At 31.7% G+C, this 19,858-nt stretch overlaps 2 protein-coding genes across 2 annotated transcripts; both read right to left on the bottom strand.

Moving 5' to 3' along the window:
* Window positions 1-585: 585 nt before the first annotated feature.
* On the bottom strand, window positions 586-1,259 carry CGCA056_v003020 (uncharacterized protein; the record flags this gene model as incomplete). The annotated part of the gene is made up of 3 exons (XM_037318277.1): window positions 586-638; window positions 798-972; window positions 1,197-1,259. The coding sequence occupies 3 exons, from the start codon at window positions 1,257-1,259 to the stop codon at window positions 586-588; spliced, it is 291 nt and encodes a 96-aa protein (XP_037182783.1).
* A 17,558-nt stretch (window positions 1,260-18,817) lies between these two features.
* On the bottom strand, window positions 18,818-19,851 carry TRAPPC13 (Trafficking protein particle complex subunit 13; the record flags this gene model as incomplete). Its single annotated transcript, XM_037318276.1, has 2 exons — window positions 18,818-19,727; window positions 19,781-19,851. The coding sequence occupies 2 exons, from the start codon at window positions 19,849-19,851 to the stop codon at window positions 18,818-18,820; spliced, it is 981 nt and encodes a 326-aa protein (XP_037183798.1).
* Between the last annotated feature and the right edge of the window lie 7 nt (window positions 19,852-19,858).

Genomic DNA, 19,858 nt, shown 5'->3' with positions numbered 1-19,858 from the left:
AGAGGCGTCAGCCAGGTCGACAGATCAAGTTTAGGTTGGTTGGGTTTCGGTCGGTCAAAGATAACGGGCAACAGCGAGCGAGGAGGGCGAGGCTGTTTTTTTTTCTCCTCTTGTGCCTGGCCCAAACTTGTTTCCCGTCCCTTTCGGTTTACTTTTTATTTTTTCGGCGGTGACAGAAGAACAGACGCAGAGCCTCCAAAAAAGAAAGAAACAGACTGATAGGAGATTGGCGAGTGAGGCGGACCAACAGGAAAGGCTAGAAAACGATAGAGACGCGGACGGAGGAGAGGAAAACAAAAACAGCCAGGCAGTCTACAAGCCACGCGCAGTTCTGGATTTCTATCTTTCTTTTCAGTCCCCCCAAGGCGTCGTTTTCTCTTCTCTTAGGGTCAGGTACGGACAACGAGGAAGCGGCAGCGGCAACGCAACGGACAACAAACGGCGAGCAACGACATGGGATGGCTTTGGACAGAATGGGAAGCTAATATGGTGATCGGGCTCAACGCGAGAGTGAAAAGGGACAAGCACCAAGCACCAGGCGCCTTCATTCGTGGTTGCCGCTACGCGTGGAGGTCCCAGGAGGCCCTAGAGGAGGTGGCGTGTGGTTTGGAGAGGGGGGGAGGGGGGGTGGTGGTGGTGTGGGAGAAGCGGGACCTGGCTCCTTTCCCTTTCACATTACCTACCTAACCCTAAGGTACGGAGTACGGATACTGGGTGCCATTCACACTTCCCCTGGTAGGTACCTACCTTACAGTTACCTACTGTCAAGTGTTGACACTGCTCCTGATGCCCCGGACTTGGAGTTGCCAGTTGCAATACAGTGCAGCGCAGTGCAGTGCAGTGTAAGCAGTCAGCCTCCAGAGCCAGCCTCCAGAAGTGAGAAAAGCAGCTCGACCGGCCGGGGCAAGGGGCGTCGGGGACCACAGAGCGATGTGGGAAGGTGGGAGAAAGCTGCTGCAGGCAGGACGAACTCTGGGCCCGATGAGACGTCGATTCGAGCTCAACTTCCAAGGAATAAGGTGATTCAAAGTGTCGCTGGAGTCTGGCGGCGCCTTCGATGCTGTGCACCAGAGCACGACACTTGAATCCATTCCCTAAGCTACCTTGCACAACGTCTACCCCTGTTTACGATGCCTATATTACCTAGCACATAACGATACGCCGTCCGGATACAGGTGGCCCGATGCCTTACTTACAGTGCTGTGATACAGCCAGTAGGGCTGTTTTGGCGGGACTGTCCTCGGTTTGTCCGCCGTCATTCCGGCTGGAATGCAGAGGTGCCTCATCTTCGTCATTCCATCTTCCAGCAGTGTCTCTCGAGAACCCTGAGCTAGTCTGTTCGGATAGGGGACACATGCCTCAGACGATGTTGAACCGGCCTGACGGATAACTGACGTGTTTCTTAGCGACATGTTCGAGTTTCTTCTTCGAGATATGAATCTCACAAGGAGGGAAGAAGAAATGGCATATGCAGTAAGACGCCATGGCTAGATGTCTCTCGATTCCCGTTGCCGTGTCCCGCGGCGGCGACGGACCTCTGTTCAGTTCTGCCCTGTGTCTTTGGATTTGCTTCAGCTGCTGCCAGCGTACCACGGCCTTACCAGACAGACCCCGACCCCCAGGGCCGGTCAGATAGTTGCTTTCCGCTGTCAGTGGCATCTGCCTGTCCATCCCATCCCACTCCATGCCCGGGGGCTTCTTCTATCAGGAGGTTCGCTTCGTGTCATTGAGTGTGCTCCGTGCCATGCCAGTCCCCGTCCGTCCGCAGCAATCTTGGCTTTCGATGCTCGTGCTCTCTGCCCATCTTTTCCCTTCTCGAAGATGGAATTGAAGCTTCTCGTTCACTCACCGGATCTATCAACCAACACTTGCGTATTACCAAATTAGTGGTGGTGTCCATGTGCTCTCCTGAACCGAAAGACAGACCATCCACCTCCTAACCCCGAGGCCACCGAAAAAGGCCCCTGTGGTCCCTGAATTAGTGTGCCAGGGAAGTGCCCAGTAGGCATCGACGACCCCAGAATGGACAGCGACAATCAATCAGGTCCCTGGACGGCTTCCCCTGGACCACTAACACGGTCGCGGGCATTTGCATGTCGATCAACTGGCAACCGCCGTGAGCGAGCGCTCCACAACACCATCTTCCTCCCTCCGGCTTGCCCACTGTCGTTCACACTTCTGCCGTCCACACTTCTGTCGTCCACTGTCGTCCACAGTTGTTGCTTCCATTCTGCCACTCCATGACAATGGGTGTCACCCACTGCGCAAGCCAGACCCTTTCTGTACAACTGGCCCACCATCGGGTTTTCCACATCCCCATCAGTCGAATGCCTTCCGGCGTCCAGGTTCTCCCATTTCTCACGGGGTCGTCAAATGCAATGCTTCCCGTCTCCAAAAGACAGAGAAGCTGAGTGAGTGGGCTTCGTCCACATGCCCTCTTTCTCCTTCTCCGGCTATGTCCATCAGCGAAGGCAGCTTATCCACTCCCACTCCTCGGGGGGTCCTTCTTTCCAGCTCCAATAAGACATAGTTACTGATCACGGAATATACCCCTCATCAAGTCTCAAGGCGACAACAAAGGACAATACACATAAGGTCAGAATCACACACCCTATATAAGTCTAAAGGCCTACATACTAAGGTAGTATAGAGGTTAAGTCTAAAACTAATAGATCTCACCCTATATTATCTATTTAATTATAATAAATAGTATTATATAGCTTATATAATAATAAATACTTGAAGTAGATATTAAAATATTTTAACTAAAAAGTAACTTTAAAAGTTATTAGTATCATAAGAAATATTTTTAAATTAAATTAAATATATTTATTTTTCTATATTAATAAATCCTACTTTTTTAAAAATTATTATTAGAGATAATAGATTTACTAATATATAATAACTATTTTAAAATTTAAGAATAAATTATTATATCTATTTTTAATAAACTTATAAATAAATTTAGAAATTTATTTATCATGAATAAAGTTTAGAATGATTTAAGAAATATTATATTATATCTTAGTTTTAAAATAGATTTAATATTAATTTAAAAATAATTGTGTAATATAATATAATTATTAATTTATTTCTCTTTTTATATTAGTAGTCTAGTTAACCTATATAAGTAGGTATCACAGTTCACTCTATACTTTTTTTCATAGTACTGAAACCTAATAGCAGCATTTTGACTTATGCTTAATCTCAATAAAATAAATAAATAAATCTTAGTATAACTAGTTATTAATACTTAGCTTAACTTATCCCTAGTAGAAGAAAATAAGTAAATAGGTAGCAAAGTAGTAAAACGTATTAATAAGAACGTTATTTATAATACTATTATTCATAAAAGCGTCGTTTATAATATAGTAAGAGCTTAATAATAGCTTAAACCTATACTTAAGGGTATAAACTTAATAATATAACTTTTTACTACTATAGCTTAAAGTGTTTTTATAGCTATAATATAAAAACTTAACTATTATTTTAAATAAGGCTTTAAGCTTATTCTTTATATCCTCTTATATATATAGTAACGATAATAACTTTCCTATTTTCCTTACTTATTATAACTTTATATAAGCTAAATAAAGCTATATTAAACGACTTAATCTATAAAACTAATATTAATAAAATTAAAAGCTCTAAATGTAGTAACCTTTTTTTTACTAAGAAGAAAACTCTCTTTAAATTCACTTAGAAATACTTACTTAAGATAGCTAATAAAAGCGATATATTAGAGTTATATAGCTTTAAAATTAATATAGATATAGTTAAGGCTATTAATAATAATCTTAATACCTATGATTACTTTACAGGCTTCCTTAAGATAGCTAAGGCGGCTTAATCGGTTAGTAAGTTAAGAAGGGTGAATCTGCTTATATTGAGAGTATAGCTGATAGCGGCAGGGCTGTTGAGACTGCGCGGCAGGGCGGAAGATGTTATCTGACGGCGCGACGGCATGGAGGCCTCGGGGCCGCCATGCCTAGCAGAGCTCATGGCGCAGACGTCCGAACGGCGGAGGAGACTTAGAGATAGAGGCGGCTAGAGGAAGACGGTTAACTTAGCTCGTTGTGATGTTCGAAGTCTGACTGATAGAGGAGCGTGGAGGTGAAGAAGATGTCTAAGTCTGAACTACAGTCATGTGACCTGAAGGTCGTTAGCAGAGGGCGAGGGGACTAGTCTAGCTTTTGCAGTTAATACCAGTCAAATTTCATGATATAAAGCTAGCAGCCCTTATTTCTCTTTTTAAATTTTTATTAATAAATAATAATAGCTACTTTTAGATATATTTATTATACTTATTAAACTAATAATTATTAGCTATTCTTTAGTTATATAAAATAATAATCTCTTTATATAAAGTATAATGATTATAAAGAATATTAGTTATTTATTTAATATTTTAAAATACTGAATAATATCTTCAAAAGGAGTAGTTTAATTTTTTAATAGAAGCTTTCTTTATAAAAGAGATTATTAAGTTTTAATACATAATTGAATATTAAATATAAAAAAAGATAAATAAGTTTGATGTAATTTGTTATACTCTTAAAGATATGTTTATATAATATATAAATTAAGATTATATAAGTAGAAAAGTATATTAATATTTATAGTACTAAGATTTTATTTACAATATAATAATATTATACTTTAAAATATAAGTTATAGTATTTAAAACAAAGTTATAATAATAATAATAGAGAAGTATATTATAGTATAAATAGGATTAATATAGAAATATTTCTAAAGTATTTCATATTTAGTTTAATATATATAAAAGATACTATAGGTAATATATAAATATTTTAATAAAAAGTAATTATAAATTAATTTAAGTAGAATATATAGCTTTATTTTATAAATAATAGAAACAAATATAAAATAAATTTATCCTAAAGGTTATGTATAATATATCTATTAATTATAACTTAGTTTATTATTAGTATTTAGTAGTAAGTAATTATATATTTAAATAATATTATAGTTTAAAATTAAAAGAAATATTACTTTATATTAATTCTTTTTAAATACTAATTATATTGAGATATTATAACGTTAATATTCTATAAAACTAAACTTCCAGAGAAAGTAATTATAAACTAGAAATACTTTATGTTTATAAGTAATCTATAAAAATAACTAATATATAATTAGACTTATTAAAGTCTAGTTATTTAAATATAATTAGTTAAATGCTTTATCTATTATAAGTTCTTCATTCTATAAAACCTAAAAATTATACTATATATTATAATTATATTTTATAATATATATATATACTTATATACTTTCTATTACTTATAATAAAAATACTTTTTTAATTACAAATAGTTTAATATATATTATCTTATATATTAATAAACTTAATATGATATTAAGTATAAGCTTTATTTCTATATTTAGTTTAAATATATTAATAATTATAAACTTATTTTTGAACTGTAATAAAATTAAAAGAATATATTATAGAGTTTTATAAGTAATTAATAATAGATATTAATAAAAGCTTTATAATCTTAACTACTTTTAATATATTATCTAAAAATAGTAAATCTTGATATTCTTTTAAGATATTTATATAATTATACTTACTTTACAGTAAATAAAAAAATAAAATAAGTAATCTTATATATAGAATCCCTTTTTTCTTTATACTATTATAATTTTAATATATTTAATATTTATTCTAATTATATTTAAACTATATTATTATTAATTATTTCTATAAATGAGTAATATAGTAGATATTTTATATTATAAAGGTATTTATAATTAATATAAATTATAAATATGTTTATAGGCTAAATACTATAAGATTATTTAAGCTCAATATAGCTATATATTAGAGAAAAGTAGGAGTTTGTAGCTGAGATATTTCTGAATTATTTCTAATTTAATAAAATACTCCCCCTAATATAATACTATATAAATAATAAAATAATAAAAATATATTAATATATGTTTTAAGTTATTCTTAGTATTCTATATTATAAATATATAATTAACGTTAAATAGAAGTTTATTTATAGATCTAATATACTTAGTATTATTTTTAATTAAAAATAAAGTATTATTAAAAGCTTTAGCTAATACTTCAAGAAAAGATATTAACGCTTAAAGTTTTAAGAATTCTAAGCTAAAAGCTATATTTACCTCTATTATATATATTTTTATTAATATATAATATTCTCTAAGCTACTAGCTTTATATTGTGAAATTTAATTAATATTAACTATAAAAGCTAAACTAATCTTTTCACCCTCTACTAATAACCTTTAAGTTATATAACTATAATTCAGACTTAAATATCTTTTTCACCTCTACACTTCTCTAACTTCAAACATCATAATAAGCTAAGTTAACTATCTTTCTCTAGCTGCCTCTATCTCTATCAGTCTCCTTTATCTCCTAAGGCTCCTCTAAGCTGCACCTACCCTTTATTATCTCCTCCGCCGTTTAGACGTCTACGCTGCTCCGCTAAGCGCAGGGGCCCTAAAGCCTCTATATTATCGCGCTGTTTAGATAACATCTTCTGCCCTGCTGCACAATCTTAATATGAAAAGAGCCCTGCTACTATTAGCTATACTCTTAACATATTCACCCTTTCTAACTTACTAATATACAAGCCTTTAGGCCGCCTTAGCTATCTTAAAGAAGTCTATAACGTATTTATAAGTATTAAGATTATTATTAATAGCCTTAACTATCCCTATATTAACCTTAAAACTATATAACTTTAAAATCTCATACTTATTAGCTATCTTAAGTAAGTATTTCTAAGTGAATTTAAATAAAGTTTTCTTATTAGTATAGAGAAAGTCGCTATACTTAAAGCCTTTAATTTTACTCGTTTTAGTTTTATAAATTAAGTTATCTAAAGTAACTTTATTTAGTTTATATGTAATTATAATAAAGGGGAAAGATATTATAGTTATTATACATATAAGAGGATATAAGAAATAAGCTTAAGGCTTTATTTAAAATAGCAGTTAAGTTTTTATATTATAGCTATAAGAACCTTTTTAGCTATATAAAGAGTTATATTATTAAGTTTATATCTTTAAGTATAGGTTTAAGCTATTGCTAAGCTTTAGCTATATTATAAATAACGCTTTTATTAGTATGTTTTATTGCTCTACTATTTATCTATTTACTCTCTTTTATTAGAAATAAGTTAAGCTAAGCGTTAATAACTAATTATATTAAGACTTATTTATTTGCTTTGTTAAAATTAAATATAGGTTAAAATGCTGCTATTAGGTTTTAATATTATAAAAAAAAGTATAAAATGGACTGTAATACCTATTTATATAGGTTAACTAAACTGCTAATATATAACATTCTCTTATAATAGTAATAATAATATAAGAAGAATAAGAATACTTAATTTACTTTAATATTTTTTATAAAATAAACTAAGGTTTAAAGTATAAAACTTTACATAAAAATACTCTATTTATTATAACTTATAACTATAATAATATTTATATAATATATATAGTTATATAAATACTTTATATAATTAGTAGTTTAGTATATTATATTTTAAGTTATTTTTCTCTTTATTTTCCCTACTAAAAGATATAACTTACTAATTGTAATAATATAAATTATTATAATATATTACTTCTCTTATTATTATTAATATAATTAAATACTTATAAACACTTAAGATTATTACTTTTTATTATAATATAAACTTATTTATAACTTTATATTATATAAGTACATATGTTATACTTTTATATGTATTTATATTTATATTAATAAGTTATAAACTTAGTTTAGAGATAACCTCTGTTCTTTTTATTTCTTTATTTCTCTTCTATTTATTTATAAAGCTTTATTTCTGTTTAAAAATTATATATACTAAAAATTAATCTTTTAAATGCTTTTCATTTATATTACTTTTATAGAATTCAATATATTAGCTAGACTAATAATTTAGTTCTATACGATATACTTCTTATATATTTATATAATAAATCTTAGATAAATTAATTATATTTCTATTAATCCTTCTTTAAATAAATGGTTTTATATTATAACTTTATTTAACTTATATGTTTTAGATTATCTTTTTAAACCATCTTTTAGTTTACTCTTAGTTTAGTTTCTATTATTATAAGAACTACTATATTTTATATATAATAGCTTTCTAATACATAACTTTACTATTATTTATCTTTTACAAAGCCTATAATTATATATTATACTCTATTAAAATAATAATAGCTAATCTTAAGGTTTAGTTCGTTAAGTTTATAAACTTTAAGAATTATAAAATATAAACTATATATATTAAAACTTTACTACATAGTAAGGATATTACTATAAACTTTATTAACTTTATTTCTTCTATTAATAAAGATAAAAACTATAAAGCTTTAAGCTATACAGTTATTGTATAATAATAAGCTTTTTAAAGTTATAAAACATAATTTTAATATCTATATAGTTTAAAAGTATTTGAAAACTTTATATAAACCTATAGGTTTTATAAATACGTTTTTAACTTATTAAGAGGTTTTAAATATTTTTTAAATAATCTTAATATTATAGAAGATTATATGAATAAAATAAAAAAACTTACAAATAAGTTATTTTATAATTAATTTAAACTATTAAATTAAGTAGTTATAGCTTATATATTTAATAATCTAAATAAAATTTATAAAACCTTTATAAATTCTATAACTTAATTTTTTAGGATTAACTTTTCTATTTATAACTTAAACTTTTTATATATTAGTTTTATAGATAAATATAAAAAAGAAGTAATAAAGAGGTAGTTAATAATATTACTATTAAAAGTAATAAGAAAAATAAAAAATAAAATTAAACCTAAGGAAATAAAAATAATAAAAATAAAAATAAAATTAATCAAAGACTTTAAAAAAATAGAAAAGTTTATATTTTAAAAACTATAAAAGAATAAAATATATTAAAGAAAACTATACTCTTTTATATCTTAAAAGAATATCTAGTTAGTAGAAAACACACTCTATTAATACTATTAATATTAAAAATAAAGAAAAATAAATAGTTAATATAACTACTATAGATAATATAACCTCTCATATATCTATTAATAATCTTAAAAGTTCTATAGATTTAATAGATTTATTTTCTAATAAAGAAGAAAAAGATATTCGTTTTAAGAATATAAGCTATACTACTTTTACTAATATTATAAATAATATTAATAATTCTTCTTTACGTTATTTAATTAATTAGTTTATTATTAAAGAAAAAAGAAAAATAAAGAGTTATAAGAATAAGAATAAAATTATAGTTCATTCTTGTATTAATATTATAGCTACTATTTATTTAGTTAATAATTATAACTTGATTAAAAACCTTATAAAATAAATAAAATAATAAACTAGAGAGAAATTAAAACTCTTATTTCTATATAAAAAAGTAATTTAATAATATATCTTAATAACAATAAAATAATACTAAAAGATATTCATTATATATTTAAATTAAGTATTAATCTGTTTAGTTAATTTAAGTTAGATTCTTTAAGTATTACTTCTATTATACAGAAATAACTTATTTTATATAATATTAACAAAGATTATATATTATTACTATAAAGGCGAAAAGAAATAATTTATATTTCTTGTAACTTCTTATTAAAAGTAATAATAACTATATATATAATATTATAAATAATAATAATAATAATAATAATAATAATAATAATAATAATAATAATAATAATAATAATAATAATAATAATAATAATAATAATAATAATAATAATAATAATAATAATAATAATAATAATAATAATAATAATAATAATAATAATAATAATAATAATAATAATAATAATAATAATAATAATAATAATAATAATAATAATAATAATAATAATAATAATAATAATAATAATAATAATAATAATAATAATAATAATAAATTATAACTTTGTAAAGCTTATTTTTAAAATAAATTTATAATTAAGTTTATAGTTATAATGCAGCCCCCCTATAAAAAGACTATAATAAAATTCACCCTATATATAAGCTTAATTCTAGAAATACTATATAAGCATTTTAACTTATACTTTCTACTAATTAAAGAAAATAGTATAGAAACTTTATATATTCCTATTAGTAAGTAAACCTTCTAAATATTACTATATAAAGTTAAATATATACTTTAGCTAAATATACTAATAGAATAGTAATAGCGTTAGCTATATAGCATAAAACTAGTAGCGCTATATATAGTAAAACTAATTATATTAAGGTTAAAAAGGTTACTAAGGCTTTTCTAGCTTAGCTAATAATAGCTTTACTAAACCTTTCAGTAAAGTACTATTAATATTATTAAATATAGATAACTTCTTAACTAAATAAGTTATTATAAGAGGTTTTTATAGCTAAAAGTATAAAAAGCTCTACTATATATAAAGCTTTATATTTATTCCTCTTCTTCTTCTTTACTTTATAACCTATAATAAATCCTTTAGAATATCTATACTATAAGAGATATGTAAGAATATTAACCTTCTATAAAGTATACCTTTTTATAAGTAAAATAGCTAAAAGTATTACTATATAAAATAATATCTATATAATAAATAAAGCTTTTCAATTTAATAAATACTTTTTAATTAATTAATAGTACATTATTAAAGTAGCTATAGCTAGAGCTTTTATAAATACTTCTAAAAAGAACCTTCTTTATACTATAATTAAAGTAATAGATAATAGGTTTATATACCTCTATATAGAAGCTATATATATTTCTAGTTATCTTAAAAAGTAGCCCTTCTTTATATAAGCTTTTTATAATACTAAAATAGAATTAGCTTAATCTTAAGCTTAATAAAGCTTATTAGTAAGTATACTTTATACTAACTAATAGAAAGAGCGTTATTAATAATAGTATAGCTATTATAAAAATATTAGCTAACTTAATTAAATAAGAAGATAATAATAGTAATAAATAGAAATAGCAAAATAGTAATAGAGATAGTATTTAGTAGTAGTATAAGTAATATATTAAAAAGAGGATAGGTTAATAGTTTAATAATTAGTAATTAAGTAACTTTAAACTACATTATTATTAAAGTAAAGTTAAAGGTTATAAGGTTATATATATATATAAGTATAGCTGAGGTTAAAAGAAGTAGTTAGAGACTTAAGAGGTTATTAGGTTGTAATTATATAACTAAAAGCTATATATGTTATTAAGAGGTATAAAGTTAAAAAGTCTATCGCTCTAAATAAGTAAAAGTCATAGTGAACAGCTAGAGGCTTATAAAATGTTCTTTTATAAGTAGTAGTTAGTAGTTAGTATTTAGTAGTTAAATAATAAGAAAGTCTTATAGTAAAATATATTATATAATATATATATATATATATATATAAATAGTTATTACTAAATGAACTTAAAGTTATTAATCTTAACTTAATAGAGAAAAGAATAGTGAAAAGTAATTAAAAGTAAAATAAATTTTTATTTATTTATATAATATAAAAACTCTACTTCTAAACAGATAAAAACTTAAATAAAATAGATAAAAATAAAATAAATAATTAGCTTTATTATTAATTATAAGTTAATAAGTTAATACTAATATTAAGAATTAAATATATAATAGATACTTTCCAGGTAAAAAGTAAAAGTAATTATTAAAAACGTTCTAAATAAAATAAATTATTTCTTAAGTTGTATTATAACTACTTCTATTAAGTATACAATTAGAAGCTATAAAAGCTATTAGTATAATTTTATTATTAATAATATTATAAAGAGATATTACTTAATTTTATTAGTATTAGTAAAATTAATATTAATATACTTTTTTTAAAAGTTATAAATAAATACGTTTAGAGTAACTTAAGTAAAATGAACTATTCTTTTAAAGTTATAACTATTTTATTAATAAAATAGATCTAAATAAATATTAATAAAACTACTTCTTCTAAAACTTTATTAATCTATAGTTAATTAATATATTATATAGTAGTAATCATAAAGTTAACTACTAATTAGTATTAATCTTATAAAACTACCTAGCTAGTAAGGTATTATTAGTAATAAATATTATATTATATTAATTATATTTATAATAATACTATTAATAATATTAACTATATTAAAAGTAATAGTCATAATTATAGCATTAATTATAAAGGCTAATACTTTATATAATGATTAATTATATAAAGTATAATTAGTATAATTAATACTATAATAAATGTATATTATTAATAAAAGTGAGTTAAATATTATTATTATTTTTTTACTACTACTACTACTATTATTTGTAATATTTTATTATTATTAATATCTTTAAAATAAATATGTATATTTTTCAAAAGCTTTCTATGCTAAAAATAAAGATACTTTTTAAAGGTTTAATATTTTAAGACTATAAAGCTTCTTTTTAGTTATATATTTTATGTTTTATCTTTATTAAATTCATAATTTAATGTATAACTTTAATTTATTGAAGTATTTAGTTTTTTTAATTTTAAGACTTTTAGTTTTATAATAATATATATTATTTTATATTGTTATATGATTAACCTTAAGTTATATATTATTTTCTACTCCATAATACATTTTATGAAAATATAAAAATATAAAAAGGGTTATTATATATATAGAAAGTAAGATGAAACGTTTTATGTTATAAATAATTTAATATATTTAAATTATATAATATAATTTCTAATTTATTAATTATATAATATACAATATATCTTGTTAATATATTAAGTTTATATATATAGAAAAGTTTTATATTATAAATATTATTATTATTTATATATAAGCTTAATATATTTATTATTAGATTCTTTATTCTTTTAATAAATATTTCTTTATTCTATTATTATTATTATGATTGATTTTAATTTAAAAGAATTCTTAAATATAGTTTTTTTAGCTTTATTTTATAATAGTCTCTTTTATACAGAATAAAAGTATGTATTTATAAAAATAGTAAATATATTATTTTTATTTTACATAATAAATGTTATAAATTTATATAATAAATATTATTAGTTTATCTAAATTTAAAATTATAAAATTTAAATAATTGAAATCTTTATTATAAATTTACTTTTTATTAAATTTAATACTAAATTTATTCTTATAACAAGTTGTATAAAATAGTAATTTATAGTTATTATTATTATTATTAATTATATTCAGAATTATATTATCTTTTATGTTTAAAAATATTTATAAATATATATATTTAAAACATTTACATTATTAAAAGCTATCATTATTATTATTACTAATATTTAATATTGTATATTTAATAATCATTATTATTAACAAGAAATTTAAAACATTATGAATTTGTTTTTTATTTTCAAAATAATAATATAATTTATATTAATATTATATAATATAAATTAATTTTATATAATAAGAATACTATTTAAAAAATACAATGTAAGTTAATTAAATAAATTGATACATAGTTTAAATAGATAATCACTATTTTTTAATATTATCCTAAAATTAAATCATATTATATAACAAAGATAAAAGTTTTCATTAATATAAATATAAGTATATGTAAAAGAATAATATATATGTTTATATAATAAAAACCTAGCTTCATATTATATACCTAGTATTAATATTATTATATTAATTTATTTAGGTAAAATATTTATTTATTTACTTTATGTAGAAGTTCATTTATTAATAGAAATATATAAAGCTTTACTATTACTTGTTTTAATTAATAGAGAATATAAATTAAAATACTTATATAATATTTCTAAAATTATATTTATATATAAAATTAATCTTATTATAATATTTCTATAAAAATAGCTATGTTATAATTGTAAATATAATATAATATTTAGTTAAAAATATATTAATATCATAATACAAAATAACAATCTCAAATATTAATAAATATTTAATTATATATAAAAGAAAGAGATATACCATAATAGTTCTAATTAACATAATTAATAAATTATATTACAAAATAAAAAGAAAGAAATAATTTAATATGTAATTAAATGAATAATTATATTATAAGATATAATTTATATTATAAAATATAATTTATATTATAATTATAAACTATAATAATTAAAACTATAATCATAAATTATAATAAATAAAATATCTTTATTTATTATATTATTCTTTAAAATAAAGATATGAAAGATATAATAATTTTTAATAATTACTTTTATTTTAGAAGAGGTATTTAGTAAAATATTAATATTAACTATACAGAAGTTTATATTATAACAGGAGTTTAGAATTACTAAAGTTAATATATGATTAAAATAAAAATAATTTAAGAAAAATATATTATTTATCTTATAATTAGTAATACTTTTTAAAATATTATCATAAGAGAAAGTAATTTTAATTTTATAATTATTAATAATATATTTCTTAAAAGTATTTAAAGAAGATTATTTATATTTTTAGAAATTATTAAATAAGAATACTAAATATAGAGAAATTGTTTTATATAATATAGTAGAAACTTTTAGTATTAAAGTTATAATAACAATAATATAGCTTTTTAGTAGTAATAATAACTTAACTTTTCGATTATTTAAATTATTAATATATTATTCAAACTATTTAGAATTTTAATAATTAGAAAGTATTATAATAAGAAATAATTAAGAAATATTTCTAATATTATAAGAGTTATATTAAATATTAAAGTTTGTTATTTTATAAAAATTTATAATAATAATAAAAGAAATATTAAATAGGAGATATATTATTAAAAAAAATAGAAATAGATTATTTCTAAGACTTAGTTAGTAAATATGACAACTAATCTTAAATTATTTCTAGTTAATTCAAAGAGGATTTTCTAAATATTTCTAACTAAGTATTAAAACTAATTTTTTTACTTAGCTATTTAAGTAAGATCTACTAGTTTCAGACTTAACCTCTATACCACCTTAGTGCATAGGCCTTTAGACTTATATAGGGTGTGTAATTCTAACCTTATATATAGACTCTAAGGAAGCTGTAAATCGCTCTTCCCCTCACTTGCTTTTTTTCCCCACTGCCGCCTGATGCCCGCTCTACTCCTACCTACGCAGTACCTAGCATGAAGGCATCACATCGTCCTTGGCCAACTTCCCCTTGCTGCTGGGGACCGAGTAACACACATGCATCTGTACAGGTAATGCTGAGCTAGATCTGCCCAATGACAAGACACACATCTATCCCAAGACCCAGTCCTTCCGGGCCCTCCTCCCCAATGCGACGTGCCTGCAAAGCAACCTTACTGGACTGGCCTTGGGCCGCATCCCATCCCTTTTGCAGACACACCTCTCCTCCGCCAACGCACGTGTACGACGCAGCAAGAAGCATTTCTCCCACGAGGAACGAATCCTGGCTTGCGTTTGCTCAAAGCCTACGTACACAACCTCACGCCTGCTATTATCTCTCACACACCACAACAGAAGAGGAAAAGATTTTTTTTTTCTCCCTTCCTCCTTCCTAACCCACCTCCGCATCCGATGAAGCCTCCAGCCAAGCCGCCCGGCACATCGGTGACGAGTCGTTGCGGGCGACACGAAAAGATACGGTTGCTTCTGGCATGCATCCATCACAGCTGAGGTCAGAGTCAGGGAACTGCCCTTTGGACCCGAATAGCCGCGACCTGGCGCTTGGCCCTCCACTCGCTGGCTCCGACATGAAAGAATCTACGAGATACAATTCCCTCGGAATAAACCACAGGAAAAAGACCCCTTGAGCAATATTCCTTCAGTGGGGTTGGGCCCCCACAAGCCCGCCGCCTTCCAGATTGTGATGTCGACACTTACTTGAACAATCATCGTATCGACCCTCAGCCGCGATTCAATCCTGCCCTTCCCTGTCAGCGGGACCTGCCTGACGATTCATTTCGTCTTTTAGACGCCAATCTTGCCTCTCCCGCCCAAGCAAACAGATCCAAACGCTTTGCTAGGACCTGTTCATCCCGCCTCACGAACTCAACAGAAGCCAGAGTTCTTTGCCAACCCGGTCAATCAGTTCCAAGTCGACCAGCCAACCATGCATCGAGTTCAGGGGTCGTTGGGCGCATTGCTTCACACCCTTTCCCCTCGGTGGGTAAATTCGCTGCCCTCCCACGCTTCATACATAACCCATGGGGTTGGCTGCAGAAGATGAAGCGCTTTACCACAATCCAATGAATACGAATGGGTCGTCGAACAGCGAGCCGGCCGGCTAGACCAGGCAGGCAGGCAGGCAAGCAAGCAAGCAAGCAGCCAGCAGCTAAACTAGCCATGCAATCGAGCAAGCATCAGAGGCGGTCTGCATCCCACCGCTCGCTTCCGCCAGATGCACTTCGCCCCGAGGCGGCATCTATCAAAATCATCCTCCTTGCCGTACCTGCTTGTCGACCGACATGGCCCGCATGGCTCTAATGTGAGGGCCTGGCTTAGCATGCATTCGTATGTTTCAAAAGGGCCCGTCAACGGTAACCTGCCCGAGCCTCCTCGCCGTGAATGGCTCTTCACCCGCTCCGCCGGCCTCCCAGCGTTCCCAGGCATGCCGGGCAACCAGGTATTTCCTGATATTCGACAGAAAATCAGTTGAGCCCTTGCTCCCCGACACGGCTGCCAGAACGGGACACAGAGCAGAAAATCTTCCAAAATCAGCCCCTGCTAGCGCACAGAGAAAAAGATCGTCCCAGTCTTAAGACGCCTGATATCACGGCCCATGGCCGATCGTGAGCCCGAGATGTCGAACATGACGGACCAGGATCGGCGCATAGCTTCAACTGTCTGTGGGTGGTTCTTGGTGCGCACTGCTCGCCGCTCACTGGCCATTTCCGCCGCCGGGAACCCGTCGCGGAACTGGGACAGTCGTCATCAGCGCCAAAAAGCAACACCGGCAATTGCCCACGATGCCACTCAAAATCTCAAATGCTCGGTATGCCAGGTGCCCCATGTAAAATCTTTGGGGAATTTCTTCTTGGGTGAGTCGATTGCTCGACCCCAGAACCTGGAGTAATCCACGAAGCCTAAAGGGTTCATTCCCTCAGACCCGCATCACCGCCGGCGCACTTTTTCGGAGAATCTTAGTCCACTCAAGTAGTCTGTTGGGTAGGAACACAGATGCCTTGCTGCTTGGCCCCCTTGGACAGGATTCTATCCAGTAACCTTGGGACGGCTCCACGGGAAGGTCAGCCACTGCAGACTCCTATTCTGTAGCCAGCCAGAAAAGTTATGAAGAAGCCTTTGTTTCAGATCTCGCCTACATACCGATTTAAACCATGCCGCATGCCACCTTACGGGATACAGAATAGCTGGTACCTGTCGGCCTGGCCTATCTGCATTTGCCCCTGACACGCGATGGCAACTCATCATCTCGCCGGATTTGGCTACTCTGGACGTTTAACACGAGAGGCTGCTGTACCTGACATGCGGGCTGAGAATCCAGCTCGTGGCCACGAAGCCATCCGAATGCCCTTTGGCATCTATTTGACCTTGTCCTCTCAGCTCACAACACATTCAGACTCCACGTCTTGCAGGCAGTTCCGCACCGGTCTGCGTCATGTTAGCTCAAGTGGCCTGAGTCCTCCACGCTAGTCTCATAGCTGAGATCTAGCACTGTCGTCGACGGCTAACACCAAGATCGCGTACAAACCTCCGCGGAGCGGCCGTTGCTTAGATCAATTTCAGCAGGCCCATCCTAGAATGGAGAAGTCAAACCCGACGGCTTTCCTGCTCATTGCTTTTTCTCCCCTGCGAGATGGTCCAAGGGGTTTGTCCTTGGCCTTCCAACCACCCAACCAATTCTACCCCCAATCAATCCTCGACAACGGCTCGGTCGTATCGGGGGGACAAATTGATTTCGATGAAGCCAGGTGTCGATCCCTCTCATGCAAGGCGGCTGCAGACTACACGGGCTGCAGAACCAGATTCCCGTTTCGGACGGAGGGCACGACAGCTTCCACGCTGCAGGTCCCATTAGCCTATACATATTGTGTGCAACGTGATAACTCGTCGTCTGGGAGTCTCGTTGCTCATGCCAGTGAGGTGCTTTGGTGCAGCCGCGGCTGTGAGTTGCCTTTGCGGCCCCTATTCCCGTACGTAAAAGGACCGAAACTGGATGAAGGGCGATCCTGGAAACCGATGAACTGGGGCTAAGGAAACGTTTGTCGGTAGTCTCAGGGCGCCCGTTAGAGTTTTGAGATCTGGGATGCACTACTGGATCTAGAGCTGTCACTCTTCAGCCACTCTTGACATTTTTGGCACGTCTCAGGGATTCAGGAGGTAATGGCACGTTGGTGCAGATTCGGTGGCGCATCTGAGCGCGATGAGAAGTGCTTGTGGTTCGGAGATATCATGGTATTTGGTGGCTTTTGCTCTCTGCTCGCAATGCCTTCGTCTCCCACCTTATTGCGAGAAATCCTTCGCCGACGCCATCGTGTTTGACCTTCAGGGTCTTCGTCCTGACTCCCTCCTCCTTCCCATGCGCAAAGGGATCAGCCCGACGTGCTTCTGCATACACGACGCGACGCTCGCCCCGGACGCCGACGGTTAGACAGCTGGCAACCGTGCAAATATTTCCCACTTCTCAGCAGCAACAATCTGAACAGCCGGGCCGATGAGATTTTCTCAGCTCGACAGAGCACGGGTCTCAGAAGCCGCCCTTCCACGCACAGAAACAAGCCCGCCCGGCTGCGCGGCCCAGCCTGCCCGCCTCCCGCGTACGTGACGTCCAACCTGTGCGGCTGTCTCTGGAACGGCCGCGAGCCCCCCTTGAGGCCGCCTCAACCGAAATAAAGGCTTCAACGTGATTCCGCAGCCTCGCGTCACGCTACGTGCCGCGTGCCCAACTTGCCCGTCGACAGGAAGCCCCTGTTTCCCATTTCCCCTCTCCACCCGATACCCAGCACCCCGAACATGATCCTGCCGTCTTCTCCGGGCTCGGCGTGGGCCCCGTCTGCCTCGGTGACCACAAAGCACACCTGCTCCACCTCCCCGGGGTGCAGCACCGGCCGTGCCACGCCGCCGCCCTCTTCCCAGTTGCAGTCCGTGTACCCCAGCCCCTCCTCCAGGTCGATCAGCACCTTTTCCAGCTGGATGACGTCCTCGGAGCAGTTCTCCAGCTGCGCCTCGAGAACCCACTTCCGAGCACCGCCGTTCTTGCCCGGCGCCAGCGGGCCGATCTTCGTGCGCACGATGAGCGAAGACTTGCAGATGAACTGGTACAGCTTCCGGAACGTGCGCGTCTTGCCCGACGTCTCCGTGGCCTCGTAGTAGCTCACCGTCACCGCGAGGACGTGGTTGCCCTCCTCCTTCAGGTCGAAGTTGACAATCCGCTGGAGCGTCTCCCCGGGCTCGAGGTCGGTGCCCTTGCCCTCCGCAGCATCGGCCGCTGGGTCTGCGGGCGTGAGCTCCAGCTTCTGCACCGCGCCGCCCTGCCCGGGCGTCTTCATCTCGGCCTCGATGCGCACATCGCGGATGACCTTGCGCTTCGTGCCCGGCGGCGGCTCGAGCGTGTCGTGGTTCGCGCAGAGGGTGCAGCTGAAGACCTCGCCGACGTAGGCGGAGCCGAAGCTCAGGGGCAGGTTGAGGATCGGGGAGAGGAGGAAGGGGGCGGGGTTCGTCGCGGCGGTGGTGTCGTAGGCGAGCGAGGCCGGGGCCGGGGCTGCGGGGACGTGGGAGGGCGTGAGAGGCGGGCGGATCGGGTGCTGGATTACTAGTGACGGGCGGGAGAGCCTATCGTCGCGTGTCAGATGTGTGGTTGTTTTGTCATTCGATGTGATGCGCACCTGAGGACTTTGAGGGAAACGGAGTGAGGCTCCTTCAGAGGATCGTGGGAGGGGTATCTTTGGTGGCTCATGTTGACC

This window comes from Colletotrichum aenigma (genome assembly GCF_013390185.1).
Source record: "Colletotrichum aenigma strain Cg56 chromosome Unknown KSG_Cg56_contig02, whole genome shotgun sequence".
In the NCBI taxonomy this organism is placed as follows: Eukaryota; Fungi; Ascomycota; class Sordariomycetes; order Glomerellales; family Glomerellaceae; genus Colletotrichum; species Colletotrichum aenigma.
Note: the sequence above shows the minus strand (reverse complement) of the source record. Positions and strands in the feature narration are given on the sequence as shown.